Source organism: Tachysurus vachellii, chromosome 5, assembly GCF_030014155.1.
Source record: "Tachysurus vachellii isolate PV-2020 chromosome 5, HZAU_Pvac_v1, whole genome shotgun sequence".
Lineage (NCBI taxonomy): Eukaryota > Metazoa > Chordata > Actinopteri > Siluriformes > Bagridae > Tachysurus > Tachysurus vachellii.
Window position 1 is genome coordinate 30,034,393 of NC_083464.1, and position 17,777 is coordinate 30,052,169.

The 17,777-nt window shown below is 42.4% G+C and overlaps 2 protein-coding genes across 5 annotated transcripts; both read right to left on the minus strand.

Annotated features, from left to right (window-relative positions):
* mapre2 (microtubule-associated protein, RP/EB family, member 2) lies at positions 1–9,982 on the minus strand. 4 transcript variants are annotated; one of them, XM_060871054.1, is made up of 7 exons: positions 9,881–9,982; positions 3,346–3,473; positions 2,215–2,360; positions 1,906–2,122; positions 1,555–1,703; positions 849–1,007; positions 1–252 (listed from the first exon to the last, which is right to left on the minus strand). In XM_060871054.1, the coding sequence occupies exons 2-7, from the start codon at positions 3,464–3,466 to the stop codon at positions 178–180; spliced, it is 867 nt and encodes a 288-aa protein (XP_060727037.1). In that variant the 5' UTR covers positions 3,467–3,473; positions 9,881–9,982; the 3' UTR covers positions 1–177. The 4 variants fall into 4 exon arrangements, with proteins under 4 accessions (XP_060727037.1, XP_060727038.1, XP_060727039.1 ...); XM_060871055.1 differs by having other exon boundaries at positions 9,821–9,909; XM_060871056.1 differs by lacking the exon at positions 9,881–9,982 and adding an exon at positions 9,859–9,878.
* A 1,433-nt stretch (positions 9,983–11,415) lies between these two features.
* On the minus strand, positions 11,416–17,425 carry mcm4 (minichromosome maintenance complex component 4). The gene is made up of 17 exons (XM_060871058.1): positions 17,328–17,425; positions 16,056–16,125; positions 15,774–15,929; positions 15,562–15,692; positions 15,377–15,478; positions 15,163–15,258; positions 14,966–15,061; positions 14,668–14,806; positions 14,364–14,584; positions 14,117–14,237; positions 13,752–14,011; positions 13,138–13,503; positions 12,861–12,988; positions 12,460–12,667; positions 12,045–12,273; positions 11,780–11,913; positions 11,416–11,651 (listed from the first exon to the last, which is right to left on the minus strand). The coding sequence occupies exons 2-17, from the start codon at positions 16,111–16,113 to the stop codon at positions 11,559–11,561; spliced, it is 2,538 nt and encodes an 845-aa protein (XP_060727041.1). The 5' UTR covers positions 16,114–16,125; positions 17,328–17,425; the 3' UTR covers positions 11,416–11,558.
* Positions 17,426–17,777: the final 352 nt, after the last annotated feature.

Sequence of the window (17,777 nt, forward strand, 5' to 3'; positions counted from 1 at the left end):
TGTGTGTGTGTGTGTGTGTGTGTGTAACATGGAGGCATGTATAGAAACCAGATTTCACAAAATACCAAAACAAATTTAAAAGTGGCTTCTGGACTTTTTCTCTTGTGCCGTTTTAACAGAAAAGAAAAGTCAAAACTGACGAACGGCAAAGGGGCGCACGAGTGTGTGTGTGTGTGTTCAATATTCATCCTGTGTGTCGTCAGGGACTTCCACTTCCTGTGCCAGAGCCTCGTGTTCTTCACCTCCAGCCTCCTGGACAAACAAACACACACCACAGCACATTACACACATCTGCACTACTGTCCACCATCACATCACCATCCTCTACACTGATACATTATTAATACACGTTATTATATTAGAATTTCGAATAGAATATATTAGAATTTTATATATATATATATATATATATATATTACACACTATGTATAACTGATGTAACTGTTCAAATCGTTCTGCTTTGGGCTGTAAATAATCTCATGCTATCTGAGACCAGTAATAATAAATACAGACTTCACAATGAAGTTGATTAAAAAACATGGTTATGGTTCTTTTCTTCAGTCCTTATTTTCTATCCCTTATTTATTTTTCAAGTTTAAAAAAACACACAAACACACACACACACTCACACACACTCACACACACTCACTCACACACACTCACTCACACACACTCACATTCACACACACACACTCACACACACACTCACACACACACACTCACACACACACTCTCACACACACACTCTCACACACACTCTCACACACACTCTCACACACACTCTCACACACACTCTCATATTTAGAGAGAGAGAGAGAGAGAGAGAGCGAGAGCGAGAGAGAACAAACCTGTTCATCTGTCGAGTACAGCACTTCCATAATTCTTTCCACAAACGGTCCGTTATCCTGGCCCTGCTCCTGACACAGCAGCTCCACCTCCCGTAGCTTCCCGAAGTAGTAGTCCCGCTCCTTCTCCGCCCCTTCCAGCGATAACTTTAACATGTTCAGCTACGTTACCGAGCGGAGAAAACAAACGAAGGCGAAGTTACAGAAACCCTCCAAGACAACAACCGAGCTAAGAGCAATTTACATAAATCATGTTAATAACTATTTATACCACAGCGTCTGGTACGATCGTTCTGATTGGTTGATATGGTGCAGCTGTGGATGTCTCTCTATTTTGTCACATTTAATATTGTACAGATTGTAGCATGAACGTTAGAACAAGATTAAATGTAACTAAAAGGTGCATTGATTTAATCATAAATTATTGGTGTGGTGTAAGAGGAATAAAACACTTGGGAGCCATGCTGTTATTGGTCAGATTGGTTGGGCTGTATCACACCACACAGTCGCTCATTCTTTGCCTATAAAATGACGTGTCAGACCCGCTGTGGTATAAGAGGGAAAAAAAAAACACTTCAGGGCTAAATTTCCTTTAACCACACCCCCTGAAGTGTTTTCTTCCACACACTGATAATTAGTGAGTGGATTTAAGCAGCTGATTTATTGTTGAATACGACAGTATTACGAGTTAACGGTAGCTGGTGTGAACCTGTTCGTTAAGCTGTGCTACTTGAGCCTCCAGCTCCTTCTCGCCCTTGGCCGGGATTGCTGCTGTCGTTACAGGGCCCTTTTTGGCAGAAGAGGGTCGCGAGGTTGACGTGGACGATTTGGGGGTCGAACTCGTTGATCTAGTAGCCCCTGGGTCACATGGTTGGTATACAGGTTAGCAGATGGCACTGTTAGTCTTCACCTCATGAATTATTACATGCAGTAAGTCAATGACAGCAGTCAGGGTTTGAACTTAGATCTGGAGACTGGAGTTTTCGGTAGAACATCTACACCGGTTAGTTGGTTAATTAACCATTAAACACTATTAAGAGAGCCGGGCATGAAGACTGACCTGCCGTAGGAGAGCTGGCTGCATGGGGTGACTTCTTCGGCAGGTTGAAGATCTGCTCCCCGGGGTCAGGAGGAGGAATGGCGTCCTGGCCCTGTCGCGCCTCCAAGGGGTCGTACTCTTTACCGTCATAGTTGGCGTCAAAGAACTTTTTAAACCACTGGATGAAATCCAGGTTGTCTTGAAATCGACCCTTGACGAGCTTCTCTACTGGAATTATCTGCAAGCAAGACAGTTTCACTAAATCTCCATGCATCCACAGGTCCTTATTATTTAACCTCGGTTCATCCGTACGCTGACTCGTTTCCTCACCTTGTCCACATTCATCCTCTTGAAGGAGGCTTGAAGAAGTTTAAAGTTGTGAATGTACTCATGCTCCAGCTTGGCCTGGAACTTGACCTTCTTAAGACTGATGCAGCCGGGGAAAAGCATATCCATGAACTGGCAGTAAGCAGCTCCTACAACAGGGAAAGCATTCAGAACAACACTGTGTGTCAGTCCATTATGGACAAATAATCAACACGTGATGGAACAGAGTTTCTGTTTCTACATCCAAGTTGATATTTTCTAATAATGACATAATTACATTGTGGCCATAAAGTAAATAAAAACAAGAAGGTGTGGAAATTACATAATAAAGGCATAAGATCATTAAGGCATAGCAATAAGATAGTGAAAGCACAGGAATGAGACAATTAAAGAATATGAACAAGATCATTAAGGGACGAGAATGAGATAATTAAAGCACAGGAATGAGATACTAGAAAAAAACAGGAATGAAATAATTAATGTTCAATGAGATAATAAAAGCACAGGAATGAGATGATTAAAGCACAATGAGATAATAAAAGCACAGGAATGAGATGATTAAAGCACAATGAGATAATAAAAGCACAGGAATTCAATAATTAAAGCACACCATAAAATAAGTTTATGTCATGGCCCTAACGTTTTATTCCTCTTATCCACCTGCAATTTACCCGCAATTTTTGCTGGTTTACTAAAGAATATCACATCATACTTATTATTAACCATAAACAGATAATAATAAGTATTTATTTTTTCCCCTCTAACATAAAAAAGCAGCTTGTCATATTAGGGAGAAAACACAAGAGTAATTTCCTTCGGTCCAAAAGACTGTCAGAAAGTGCTGACATGGAGACTCCTTCCATAAATTATTAAATACAGAGCTATGCCTCTCCTGTGTACTACACACAAAATAGGTTTATACATATCGGGAAAACACCACAGAGTAAAAAACACTGTCCAACACTGCATACACTTGTCCATTTGGATTAGTCTCTAACACCACACTTACTTAGCGTTCCTTATTTTATCTTAGCGGTCAGTTTTCACCCTCGTCGGCGAGGTTTCTGGGTGACAAAACATGGCGCTGAAGTTTTTACGCCTAGGTCATATTACTGTAGTTTCAGCTGAGTTTACCTGAAGAGAGCTGCTCCACTTTCGTGTAGTTTAGACTGAGCAGATCGTTGACCCAGGCCGTGATGTCATGCCTGCTCATAGTCTCCTGGGTGATTGAGGTAGAATACACGTTGACCGCCATGCCCCAGCTGTGAACGACACACACCAACATCAACTCATCTCCGGTAGCTTGGCTTCAAACACCATCTCGATCATCTATCATGACCAAAATGTACTTCGCCTGACATTACCTTCTTCCCATTTTTTTCTGTGACTAAAACCCAAATCTTGTTTTATTGAGTTTTGTATGCATCTTATTCATGCATAATAACCACACCTTCATTCATATATATATATATATATATATATATATATATACATATATATATATATATATATATGTATATATATATATATATATATATATATATATATATATATATATATATATATATAAACCCCTTGACAACTCACCCTTAACAACTTAACAAGAGACAATCCATGGTCACTTGTTAAGAAAGAAAAACACGCTGTACAGTTTTTTTAAAGTTCTCACTCTCGGTATAGCAGCTAGAGACGTTTGTTACTTCGCGGACCTTATTTGAAATAAAGAAGAAAATAAAACTCAACTTGTCGTGATACTTGGAACCTGGAAAAGAGGAAACTCCATCTGTCCTGAAGATGTAATCCTTTAACAAAGCACTGACACTGAAGACTCCTTCCAACAATCTCTGGTGCTAATCGCATGAAATTCGATTGAACCTAATAATAAAATATACACCCGTACTGAACAGTAGATCAGGAACGTATTTCAGGTGACGAACAGTTTTCTATTCTGTTAGTTAATCTATAAATATTAACGAGAGAAGCTGAGGTACAATTCGCATGTAAATGTTATTCCATTTGGTCTGTTGTATAATTACAGCCGGATAATGATGTAGGTTTGCAATACAAGCTTTGTCTTCAAGCTGTGACGATTTATTAGGCAAAACTACCAACTGACATTTCAATAAACTCTTCTGTAAGCTGTGAATGGTTATATGTGCCAACAGGGTTGCCAGGGCCACGTTTATTGTCCAGAATTAGCTGAGTTTTTACGCAAATTCCTCTGGGGTTGGAAATGTTACTGAATCCTGAAATAATAAGATTATTAATGAAGCTTTATGTACGTTAACCATCAGAAATCAAAGTATATGGTAACAGGAGAATACATGTAAGCGTCATATATATGTTTTATAACGTGAGACAATGAAATTAAACATAAAATGGAAAAAAAAATAAAAATAAAAGGTTTAGTAAAGAAAATGCCTAAATGTCTTGTGAGAGCGTCTTCAAAACTCCTGTTTTGCTCATTACACAACACCGAGGTGTTAATTCAATCAAAAAGTTATTTATTAACAGTCACTAAATTGATTAAAGTCCTGTCAGCGTAGCTAAACCAGACCTTTAATCGTTAGCTTAGCTTCAAGAGAAACGGTAGATAGTCCTACCTCTTTTCCGACAAACCCCGCCTCCTCTCTTCGGATTGGCTAGGAATCCGCACAGTAACGCGCCAGCCAATCAAAAGAAAGGAAGCGGCACAACAGCGGCCAATCGTATCTCGGGAAACGGGTTGTATCGGAATACAGGTGGGAAGTTAAACTGAATTAAGACAGGGCTATAAAATGACATAATATGAACCTGTATGCCGTGTTTTATTTATATATATATCAGTATCAGTCATTTAGGTTAGGTCAGTATGTTTCATTTAAAAAGGTTACACATTAATGTTCATTAGTGTATTAGTGTGTCTGTCTCTCTCTCACACACACACACACACACACACACACACACAGGCCTCTTCGTGTCCCGTTTTAACACCTAAAGGATGGTGCATGACATTATCGGGTCATATTTATAACTTTTACTGACATAAACACCCCGTGTTGTATCAGGATTTCTATGACTAACCGAACACAACCTAACGCGTTACAGCGGAGACGTGAAAACGAGACGAATCACTGCATTTCACTTATATATTTATATATATATATATATATGTGTGCGCGCGCGCGTTCATGTTTTAACGGATTTAACGGTCGTTTGTTTGTTTGTTTGTTTACCTGTACGCGCGCTCTCCTCGCACTGTGTTCTTTCTGTAAGGGATGATGTTGGTCCCATTGTCCTGAATGATGTCGTTATTATTCTCTCCATTCGGGGACAGTGCTTGAGTGGGACCTGGCATTTGGGTCGCGGAAAATAATAATAATAGCAGCAGCAACAAAACAACCACGACGATAATAGTAGTAATAGCAATAATAATAATAATAAACGACCTCGGCTTTTATTTATTTTTTTTGCTTGTTTCTAAGGCGGGTCTCGCGCGGATCTCGGTGGTGACGTCACCCCTAGTAACACCCCCTCCCGTGTCCTTTCGCGCCGCACGTGACTGTTTCGTTTTTATCGACAAACCAAAACCAAGAAATGTTCTTTATTAAAGGAAAAGGAAGAATATCTCGAAATATATCGGTGCGTGGTCGGATTTTCTGTTACCACGCTGTAGTTAGCATAAACAAAGTTAAACCACGTTAATTGCTGTCCGACAGTAGATAAGTTTCGTTATGTTTTATTCCTCTTTTACTGCAGCGCTTGAGATTAGACCTGGTATTTTTTGGTCTGGATTTGGATCAAAATTTCGTTTTTACGTTTTTTTTCCACACCCTTGCGCTTTCGTCTAGATCCTTCCGGAATGTGGTACGTTTCAGGAAAATGTAAACGTAAGCTATTTTTAATTCCAAGCCTGGAAGTAGTCCAGAGAACGAGCCCTCGGTGCTGGTGATCGTTTCAATCGGACCTTGCGTCAGGTGTAACACTAGTTCCCGTGTTTTTGTTAGTTCCCGAGGTTTGTTTTTCAGGTCAGTGTTAACGGTAGAAGAAAATCAGTTAAAATTAAACAGCAAATTGATAAACCTAATCTCAACCATATCGCAAAGCTGTGTGTACAAAAAGGATGTACAGAAGATGTACATATGAACAATTGATCCACGACTTGGAAGGAATTTTCTGACCCAGAATACACAATATGGCCAAATGTTTGTGGACACCTGAAATTTAAACCCGTATGTGGTTCTTCACCAAAACTGATGCCACAATGTTAAAAGCTTAGATTTATCTAGAATGCCTTTGTATGCTGTAACTTTACATTTTCCCTTCACTGGAAAAAAGAGGCTCAAACCTGTTCCAATATGATAATGCAGCTGTGCACGAAGTGAAAATAAATGAAGACATGGTTTGCCAAAGTTGAAGTTGAAGAACCGCTCAGAGCCCTGGCTGAACACCTTTGGGTTGGGTCTGAACTGGAACACTGACTGCACCTCAGACCTCCTCAACGTTCCCTCCTCAGTGTCTGATGTCACTAATGCTCATATAGCTGAATGATCACAAAGCCCCACAGCTGCATTCCAACATCTAGTGGAAAGCTTTTCCAGAAGAGTGGAGTTTATTCGAACACCAAAGGGAGAATAAATCTGGAATGAGATCTTCAACATGCAGGGTCACACCAACTTGGGCCAAATGTCTAAGGGACAACGCTTATTATGTCTAACTCGAGAAAACTTTACCCGATTTCAGAATCATCCTGGTTAAAGTTGTAAACTGCGCAGAATGTAGTAACACTGTAACAACGTAGTAACAGTGGATCTTCATCCTACAATCTGACCAGGAGGACACCAACTGTTCCTTTACCATCATCCTTTTCAGTTAAGGATGTTTTTAGTCGAAATAAAAAAAAAATCATGTGTTAAATGTCAACGTGTGCTGATTAAACATCGTGATCAGTGGTTAAAAAGTTAGATCAGAATTTTTCTTTTCATCCGATTTGCTGAAGTCCCCAGATTGGACTTTGACCAGTCATCCGATCTGATCAACTGAAACAGTTATTCATTGGATGTGTGTAATAACTGTTACCCAAAACTGATTCTTTTCCTATAACAGGATGTTTGATTTATTAAGAAACGGCAAACACAGCGTTCCCAAGCAGTCAGAATCCAGAAGTAAGCAGCTCTGTGGTACAGACGTGTAACACAGTTAGTCTAACGCTTGTATCAAGTGTACTCACATTAACCTCCTGTTCAGCTCGGCCTAATGCAGGTCTAATGTGGTAACTGGAGACGAGATTCCACTTTCTGAACCGAACATAAATGTCCACTGAACCCTTTGAGAACCTTGCTGTCGTAATATCTGGACGTCCGTTGACCAAAGCACGTGCGCATTTTTACATTTTTTAAAGAACTTTCTATTCATGATCTTATAAGTTCTAGTTTCTATACTAAGTAGATTTTTTCATGTAAAAGACCGTATGAAAAAAAAAACATTTCCATTCGAGTTACAGAAGTCGTCTCCAGTGTCAGTGGTTTTTGTAACAGTCTTACTAAAGAAATAAACATTTATGGCCACTATAACATAATACAAAAGTTGATAGCTTTTAATGTTAACATGCACTTTATTGCCAAAAGTTTTGGGACGTCTGCCTTTACATGCATGTGAACTTTAATGACATCCCGTTTTTAATCAGTAGGGTTTAATATGGATTTGGTCCACCCTTTGCAGTGATAACAGCTTCAACTCTTCTGGGAAGGCTTTCCATAAAGTTTTGGAGTGTGTTTATGGGAAATTTTGACCATTCCTCTAGAAGCACATTTGTGAGGTCAGGCACTGATTTTGGACAAGAAGGTGTGGCTCACAGTCTCCGCTCTAATTCATCCCAAAGGTGTTCTGTCGGGTTGAGGTCAGGACTCTGTGCATCCATGTCTTCATGGACCTTGCCCAAACTGTTCCCATTAATTTGGGAGCATGAAATTATCCAAAATGTCTTGGTTCCTTTCACGGGAACTAAGGGGCAAAGCCCAACCCGTGAAAAAAAACCCTACGCCATAATACTTCCTCCTCCAAACTTGACACAATGCAGTCAGGCAAATACAGTTTTCCCGAGAGCACATCTCCACCGCTTTAGAGTCCAACAACGGCTTGCTTTACACCACTACATCCGACGCATTACGACACCGCATACGGCTGCTCGGCCATGGAAACTCATTACACATACCTTTCTACGAACTGTTCTTGAGCTAATCCGAAGGTCACAAAGTTTAGTGGTCCGGAGCTACTGACTCTGAAAGTGAGTGAAAGTGATATGACATAGCTAAGTACGGTGACCCATACTCAGAAATTTTTCTCTGCGTTTAACCCATCCAAAGTGCACACACACAGCAGTGAACACACACACACACCCGGAGCAGTGGGCAGCCATTTATGCTGCGGCGCCCAGGGAGCAGTTAGGGGGTTCGGTGCCTTGCTCAAGGGCACCTCAGTCGTGGCCGGCCCGAGACTCGAACCCACAACCTTGGGGTTAAGGTTACGACTTCCCCCTCGTCATCCCCCTTCCCGCTGAAGAAAGTTGACGGCTTCCGCACGCCTCAGCACGCGTTGACTCCTTTCTGTAATTTTACATGGCCTAACACTTCGTGACTGAGTCGCCGTTGTTCCCAAATGCTTCCACTTTCTTAAACCACCACTAACAGTTGACCGTGGAATATTTTGTAATGAGGAAATTTCACAAACGGACTATCACGCATGAATTCACCGAGGTCCTGAGAGAGACCCGGTCCTTCACAAACGTCTGTAGAAGCAGTCTACGTTCCTAGGTGCTTGATTTTATACGCCCGTGGCCACGGAAGTGACTGGAACCCCTGAATTCAATAACTTTTGGCAATATAGTGGATGTAGCTGCACTGTTGCTCAACTAGAAAGAAAAATTGTGAAAAAAGTGACGTCAAACAAATGGTGTAAAAGAAATTAAACACTTTTATAGGTGTTTTATTCCTCGTTTACTTTCCCTTTGAGCTCGTTTTGACGTCACAGTCTGTCTGTATGCAGATGTTAGTTATCTAAAGCAACCAGTGTACAGTGTTAGTGAATATTCAGTGCCTCTGTACCACTTTGTTCAAACGCCTTTTGTGACACAACAACCTCATTGATTCCAGTTTCAGTAGCACACAAGCTTTACTACGACTGTTTTTGGCTTCTATCTTTATTTCCCTTTTTTTTTTTTTTTTAACCCAAAACAACAGGTCGCAAAAAGAAAACTCGTGCTTTAAGTCGTAACTTGAAGTAAATTCGAGTTTAAACATTAGCGAGTAAGCTAACTAGCTAGCAAGCTAACGTCCTGTTCACGGGGGGAAAAAAACACAAACACAAACAAACCGTTTTCGAAAAGGGATTATTTTGAGAGTAGTAAAAATAAACGAACAAATAAATATACAACGCAAGTTAGCGGTGTAGTTTTATTAGTATGAAATGCTGACATGTTGTAAATTGGTGACTGCTAATCTTGTTAGCGAACACACTCAAAGCTGCGCGCGCAATGCGTTACTTCCGGACGTCTCGCGCGCACACACACTCTCACACACACTCTTCGCCCTCGTGCTTTCTCTTAAATAAACATTAAACAGATCTCGGTTACTTTTCATGCCGCGGTTAGACCAGAGACATGATCCACACCTTGATCCAATGCTCGACTCACCCGTAAACTCCCTCACCTCCGACCTGGATACACTCTTCTGCTGCTTCTGTTTAATCCCCGCCTCCTTTACACCACCGAGTGACGTCAGAACCGCACCCTGTTTTTTTTTTTTTTTTTTTTTTTTTATTAATGCAAAAAAGACAAACACAAAATACACATTTTGTTCAATACCATACAAACAAGAGGTATCAGTCACATTGGCTACCAGAAAAGAAAAGAAAAGAAAAGAAAAGTGTGTTCCAAAGAGTGTTGTGTTTCTTTTAAAGAATTCTAGTTCATTGCAAATTAATATAGGTGACATTTGTGGTAGTTTTTATACGTCGGCAATGTTAATATCTTGAAACAAAAGTGTAGCAATAATATTATAAGAAATACCCTTTGCTTTGTTTCTTTGCCTGCAGCAAGGTTTTTTTTGGTCTTCCTTATTTGAATGTTGACCCATACTCAGAATTTGTTCTCTGCATTTAACCCATCCGAAGTGCACACACACACACTGCAGTGAACACACACACACACACACTGCAGTGAACACACACACACACTGCAGTGAACACACACACACACACACACTGCAGTGAACACACACACACACACACACTGCAGTGAACACACACACACACACACACTGCAGTGAACACACACACACACACACTGCAGTGAACACACACACACACACACACACTGCAGTGAACACACACACACACTGCAGTGAACACACACACACACACTGCAGTGAACACACACACACACTGCAGTGAACACACACACACACACACACTGCAGTGAACACACACACACACACACACTGCAGTGAACACACACACACACACACACACTGCAGTGAACACACACACACACACTGCAGTGAACACACACACACACACTGCAGTGAACACACACACACTGCAGTGAACACACACACACACACACACACACACACACACACACACACACACTGCAGTGAACACACACACACTGCAGTGAACACACACACACTGCAGTGAACACACACACACACACACACACACACACACACACACACACACACACACACACGTGAACACACACACACACACCGTGAACACTTTTTCAAGTAATGAACAATATATTATACAGCTATTTATTGTATTAAGAAAGTACCATATACACAAAACAACATGGTCCCTTTGTAAACCAAATCTGTCCCATTTTATGAATGATTTCAAGTTATACTTGATACTAGTTATCCTCCTTTGGAAAAAGTAAAAAACAAAAAAAAAAAAAAAAGCTCAGAAAACATGTAATATTTTAAAAGAAATCAATTTTTTGTAATTTTTTCTTTCTTTCTTCTCTGGTAACCCATGTGACTGATAACTATTGTTCATGTGGCATTGAACAAAACGACAAAATGCGTATTTTGTGTTTGATGTCATTAGGCAATAAAAAAAAATATTAAAAAGCACATTTTTAAAGCTCCGTGTGTGTGGGGTTGAAAACCTTTTCTTTCCATTCGACACATCCATGTTTAAAAAATAACACACAAACAAACCCACGCATTCATATAACAAGCAAACGTCATTTTAATATCAAAGAAAAACAAAACAGCTCTTCATATACATGAACATTATGAATATTAATAACTGCTCTACAGACAGGGGGAGGGGAAGAGTTCACCAGGAATTCGTCAAGAGTGCAATGTTTACAGCAGGCGCACAGTTTTCCCAGTGACCGTTAAAAAGTCCTCGTCCGTGAGCGCACGGAGCGCCTCGTCGAACACGTCCTTGGTGATGGCCTGAAACGAAAAACCACAGATTAATAATTACTGTTAGCGTACACGTTCGTATCGATGACTCGTTCAAGTGACAGAAAGCAAGACACGTTCATTCTGACGACAGGAGGAGATGAAATTAAAAGGCTTACGGCTTCGGACTGGGCGCGCAGATCATCAAACAGCTGCTGGTACTTCATGGCTGGGGTTTTGCCTTTAGACTGGATGAGTTTCTTTAGAGACTGAGCCACTTCTTCCTTGCGCTTTCGTGCCGTCGCACTCATTCCTACACACACACACACACGATTGGTGTTACACGCTCTAAATCTTCACAAAATGATTAACCTAGTCAACAAACATCAAAGCTTCAGTGAATAAAGCCAGCGATCATCAGTACACTATATCTCCAGATCATACCTGTGGTGAGGATGGAGATATCAACGAATCCTGTTCTGGGATCAGTGGCTGACTGTTTAAGTGCCTCTCGGTGCAGTCTCTTCGCCTCCTCAACGTCGATGGTCTCCACTTTGTTGGAGAAGCGCACTTTTGCGTGAGCCTCCGCCAGACGGATCAGCGACTCCAGCTGCCGGGGATAAGCGGACACCATCCCTCTGCCACTGCCGATCTTCCTCATGTCCACGTAGGCCTGCGGGTCACAGTACAAGGAACGCTCAAAACCTCAAATCCAGCACAGAACAAAATGTAATCTGGATATCAGGCTATACAAAATGAAATCAAATAAGAAAGTAATTCTTCAACACCAAAGACAACTAAAAGCCCATTTCTCTCACTGTCTTTTTTTTTTTTTTTTTAGGTTCTAAGGCACACAGACCTCGATGAGCGCCTGACTGGCTTCTTCACTCAGTCGTGGGTTGATGCATGTGCGGGCGTAAGCGATGTAGTCCTTCAGCACAGCCATGTCCACATACTCCTCCTGGACCTGCTCTTCACTCTGGTAGTATAGAGAGACCAGGTGATGTGCCAGACGTCTGTCGTACACCTCGTCCTGTGGGTCCAGCATCAGGAAGATCAGATCAAACCTGAGAGAGAGAGAGAGAGAGAGAGAGAGAGAGAGAGTGAGAGAGTGAGAGAGAGAGAGAGAGAGAGAGAGAGAGAGAGAGAGAGAGAGAGAGAGAGAGAGAGAGAGAGAGAGAGAGAGAGAGAGAGAGAGAGACTTAAACAGCATGTAACCCAGTGGGTGGTCAGAAAGAAAAACCTGGAGCCTGGGTTCACCTGGACAGCAGTGTATGAGGCAGCTGGATGTTCTCGATTGTCGTTTTCTTCGGGTTCCACTGAGACTCTACGGGATTGGCGGCTGCCAGGATCGAGGTTCGTGCATTGAGCTGACAAATAATGCCAGCCTAATGTAAGGATAGAAACACAAAACACAAATGTTCAGTACACATTCCACCATGGTCTGTTATATGTTACCATATATGAACGTTTGTGTTACGTTTCCCTGCTAATTCTAAGATACTTGTATTAGCACCAAAACACACAAGTGCCTTGCCTTGGCGATGGAGAGGGTCTGTTGCTCCATGACCTCATGCAGCACCGAGCGCGTGCTGTCGCTCATCTTGTCGAACTCGTCGATGCAGCACACGCCGTTATCACTGAGAACAAGCGCGCCAGTCTGCAGCACCAGCTGCCGGGTCTCCGGGTCCTTCATGACGTAGGCCGTGAGACCCACAGCGCTCGAGCCTTTACCCGACGTGTACTGACCGCGAGGCACCAGGTTGTAGACATACTGCAGCAGCTGAGATTTACTCGTACCTGGGTCTCCACACAGGAGGATGTTGACCTCGGCACGGAAGTTACCGCGTCCCGTCTGGGTGAAGTCTTTACGCGTGCCACCAAAGAGCTGCAGCAGGATCCCCTACAGGAGAAAACAGATAGAGTCAAATGTGTAGAGTTACATAAGTAAAACTCTAATTTATCTAATAGGAAAAAAATTAGTAGTAGTAACTCCCACCTTTAAAAACCTTTAAATTAATCAAAAACACAAGAAAAGCACAAGCATGCAAACAAACAAATAAATAAATAAAGTAAAAGAGTTCACTTTCATTGGTTAATTAAATGAACACTGGACCGTTTTGGGATCGTGTGTTTGAGGTTCAAGCCCACCTTCTTGATGTCCTCGTGCTCGTAGATGCTTGGTGCGAGGGCCGAGGAGAGGCGCTCATAGATATCTGGCTTGTTAGCGAGCTCTTTGAGCATGTTGGCTCGCTCCTCTGTGAACAGCTTCTGCTCGTTCTCCTCGTCCAGCCCGTGCAGACGCCGCTCGTCCGTCTTGCGGAAGTGGATGGCGTCGATGTGGGTCTTGTACACGGCCTTCACCTGGCTCTGTCTCGGGTTTACACGCATGGGGGCAGCTCTGTAGATACCTGGGTTTTTTTGTTTTGTTTTTTTTGCAGAAGAACAAAATAAGCACTTTGTTCACTGAAATAAGGAGAGAAGTTGAAAGGGAGAAGCTTGAAATCAGAGCGTACCGGTGATGTTGATGCGATCTCCAGGTTGCACTTTGTCCACCAGGTCGTTGTGGGCATACACCACGGTGGTGTGGGGGGTCTGACCAGCAGGCATGTCCTCTGGAGACTCCTGCAGCTTAATCTGAGAATCCATCAAAGAAGAGCAAACAACATTTCACACCAAAGTAACTGACACTCAAACAATCGAAATCTTTTTACTTAAAAACAAACCATTTAATCTTTAATACGAAGGCTACAAAAATCTCACCATCTGTTTGTCTGAGAAGACGGAGCGGTTGTGGACCAGCGCCAAGCTGTGTGTGGTGTTGCAGTTCCGACACACCGCAGGTTCGGCTATGCGGCCGCGGTCCACCTCTACACGCGTGCTGAAGGCACAAACCTGGCAGCGGAAAAAGGCTTCCTGCATCTCCGGGATGAGCTGCGACGTGCGAATCACCATGCCGCTGATGGTGATCAGCTGATCGATGTCTAAAACAGATTCAACTCGTCACCGAGACAAATCAAACAACCGACACAACAGACAGGGACATCGAACTGACGGGTGAACTCACCCTCCGGGTTGAGGCTGCGCATGTTGCGGGTTTTCAGGGCGTTGTAGGGACGCACTTGGATTTGGTGCTCCAGGACTGAATCAGGGAAGCGGTCAAAGAACAGCTCGTTGACCGCCATGTCCAACGTTGGAATTACTTCCTGTTGGCAAAAAGAAGGAAAAAACCTCAACAACAGTCCTTTAGTTTTCAGGGCTATTTAGTCTGGCTTGTATTTAATTAAAACTGTACATCTTCCAGACAGAGTGCCTGTTTCTACTGAACGCAGGAGGTTGTTACAGTGTAGTGATGTTCTCCGTACCTGAGGATAGCAGATGAGCTGACGGTACAGATCGGCATCGAAAGTCTGAATATGGCCACAGTTCACATTCAACACAGGCTCCCCGACAACGCTGATCTGCAACACGCACATATACATTGGGTCAATTCTGCAAACATGAAAGAAATATATTTTCATAAAATTCTTAAAACCTAGAGATCCTATTTCTAAACCCCAACCTCGTCCAGTTTCTGCATGTACAGAGGCTCGTTTAGATCCAGGCTCGCGTTCTCATCCTCCCGTGACGTGGGGTCGATAAACCGCTGCAGGAACCTCTAAGGAAACACACACACACACACACACACAGTTAATGTAAACACAGGAGTTACAGTGAAAAGTGGTGTGTGCTAGAACAGCTATAATACAGGATGCCAAATGCTCATTTGGTGCTACCTGAAATTTCTCCTTGCACGTTCCCACGTTGACGTCAGTGCCCCAGATGACGAGTCTCTGGCCGGCATTTTGCTCGCTGGCTACAGTCCCATCTCCTGAGGGCTGGAAAATGCAAAAACAGTTAGGATGCGAGTATAAACCCAATCGCACAAAGCTCATCCGCGTATAGACAAGTCGAGACTCACCGGCTCGGAGTTTAGGTCCACCTGCGGCGCCTTCCTGACAGACCCCAGGTCAGCTCTCTGTCGAGCCGGAGTCCCACGACTTGGTGTGTCATAGATCAGCGGAGAGCTCATATCTGGTTCACTCTGAGGGACTGTTGTAAAAGAAGCGCACGTGTAACTAAAGGGGAAACGTCTGGCAAATTACTATAGTGGAAATGAGGAACTGGCTGTACCAGAGGGGCGTGGCATAGGGCTGGAGAAGAGAGAGGTGTCCTGAGGGACGGGGCTCTGCATGTCCGTGCCAGGAGAGGTGGGCATGGGCTGTAACTCTCCCGTGGAAGACTCCTGAGATCCACGGACTCGAGGGGTCCGAGGTCCATCGCCAGCAGCTATTTAAAAACACACACATGCGGAAAAACGCTTCAGGTCGCGATCACAGTTTGCTAACATCATACGACCCCAAAAACTCAGATCTCATCAGTGCAGATGATTCATTCAATCAGTCGATAACTTACGAGTTGACGGGTTGCTGCTCCTGCCACGCTTGCGCGCACTGGACGACGGTGATGACATCTTGACCGCTCACTGGAGTAAAAAAATAAATAAATAAATAAATAAATAAATAAATAAAAACACAGATGCATGCTTTAATCTGATTGGTCAGGAAGTCTTGATTAGTTTCCATCTACAACACAGATTTGTAGCAGTGCAGTTGTTCTAACCGACTTTACACTGATCATACAAATGGACTTTCTCCTCTAACATGACATCATCATTATTATTATTATTATTATTATTATTAATGGTGCTTGCAAAGCAACATTATTACTGTTGTGCCGGACAAAACTTCGGCGCGTAACTTGTCCCGCAGCTTTTGTCCTAGACCCTATGATGTGTCAAATCGACCGGCTCGTTGAGGAGAGGTGTGCTATGACTTTTCTAAGCGATCCGAGTACCGGTACTTCCGATACCGGGTCTCAAAATGGCCTTTTTTCCAATAGACTCCCATTATAAACTTTGGAGGTTTATAACTCGGCAAGCTTTCAAACTATCTACACCAAACTCGGCTCCTTTAGGGTGATACTCTGAACAAACAAAATTGGTGTACCGACTGGGCTTTCGGTTGTGCCGCAGCCCCGCCCCCAAAATATGCAAAATCAAAAAACTTTTTACAACATGGACATGTGACATATCAAAACACTCAGCACAATGAGGGGAACTTCCTCACGTGTATTTTGATGACGTCACGTGATGTCACGTGAAAACAAAAAATTAACACAGCATGGACGTGTGACATATCAAAACACAACACAATGAGGAAAACTTCAAGAGTATTCAGATGACGTCACATGCTCGTCTCGACTAGCCTCCGGGATTTGCCACGTGCAAGCACCATTCACATTTTCTTCAGGAAATGTACGTTCTAGTTATTATTATTATTATTATTATTATCATCCCCTTTTAAAACTAACCCTGTTTTATATCTCTATAGTCTGTGATTTAACTATAAACGGAGAAAAATTATCACCCTTCAACCACATTAAACACTATTGACATATGATTCTAATTAACGATATTTGACTTGTTGAACTTCAGCATTAACGGACAAACCGAACCGGCGCCATCTTTAAGTCCTCAATAAGTGTAATAAAGTATTTTCCTGACCTCTAAGCACACGTTAAGTTACCGAATTGTAAGTCTACCACAATAATCGTCTCTAGGCTTCGGTTTCTACACATTTATTCAATAATAATCGCGCTAATAAAGGCTTAGAAAAAACAACTCACCGTCTCTTCAGACTTCTTCACAAACAGACAACCGTGCGGCGCGAAAATTGTGGCGCGTGACGTGATTTTCGCGCGGAAACCCGAACCAATCAGATGCCAAGGCAGCTCTACGTCATAGACAGGGGGATATATTTTTAGCATGTGTTATAATATACACGTCGCTATGAAATGTGCGATCATAAATATTGTTTAAAAGTACATTGTGTGAAATAGTTTCTTTGAACCGATTTGACGGCGTTATTATTCAGGTGTTGTTTTTTTTTATATGCAGTAGGACTAAATTACGACCTCCCCCACAAATGGTTTCGTCCTAGACGGTTGCCGGGAAAAAAGTCACGTGACCAAACAGCTCACAAAGAAAGCATGGAGCTCTATTGAATGAGTGCATTATATGAGTTCTAAAAGCCTGTTGACTTTGTTTGTTTGTCTGTCTGTAAGCTGTGGTTAAAT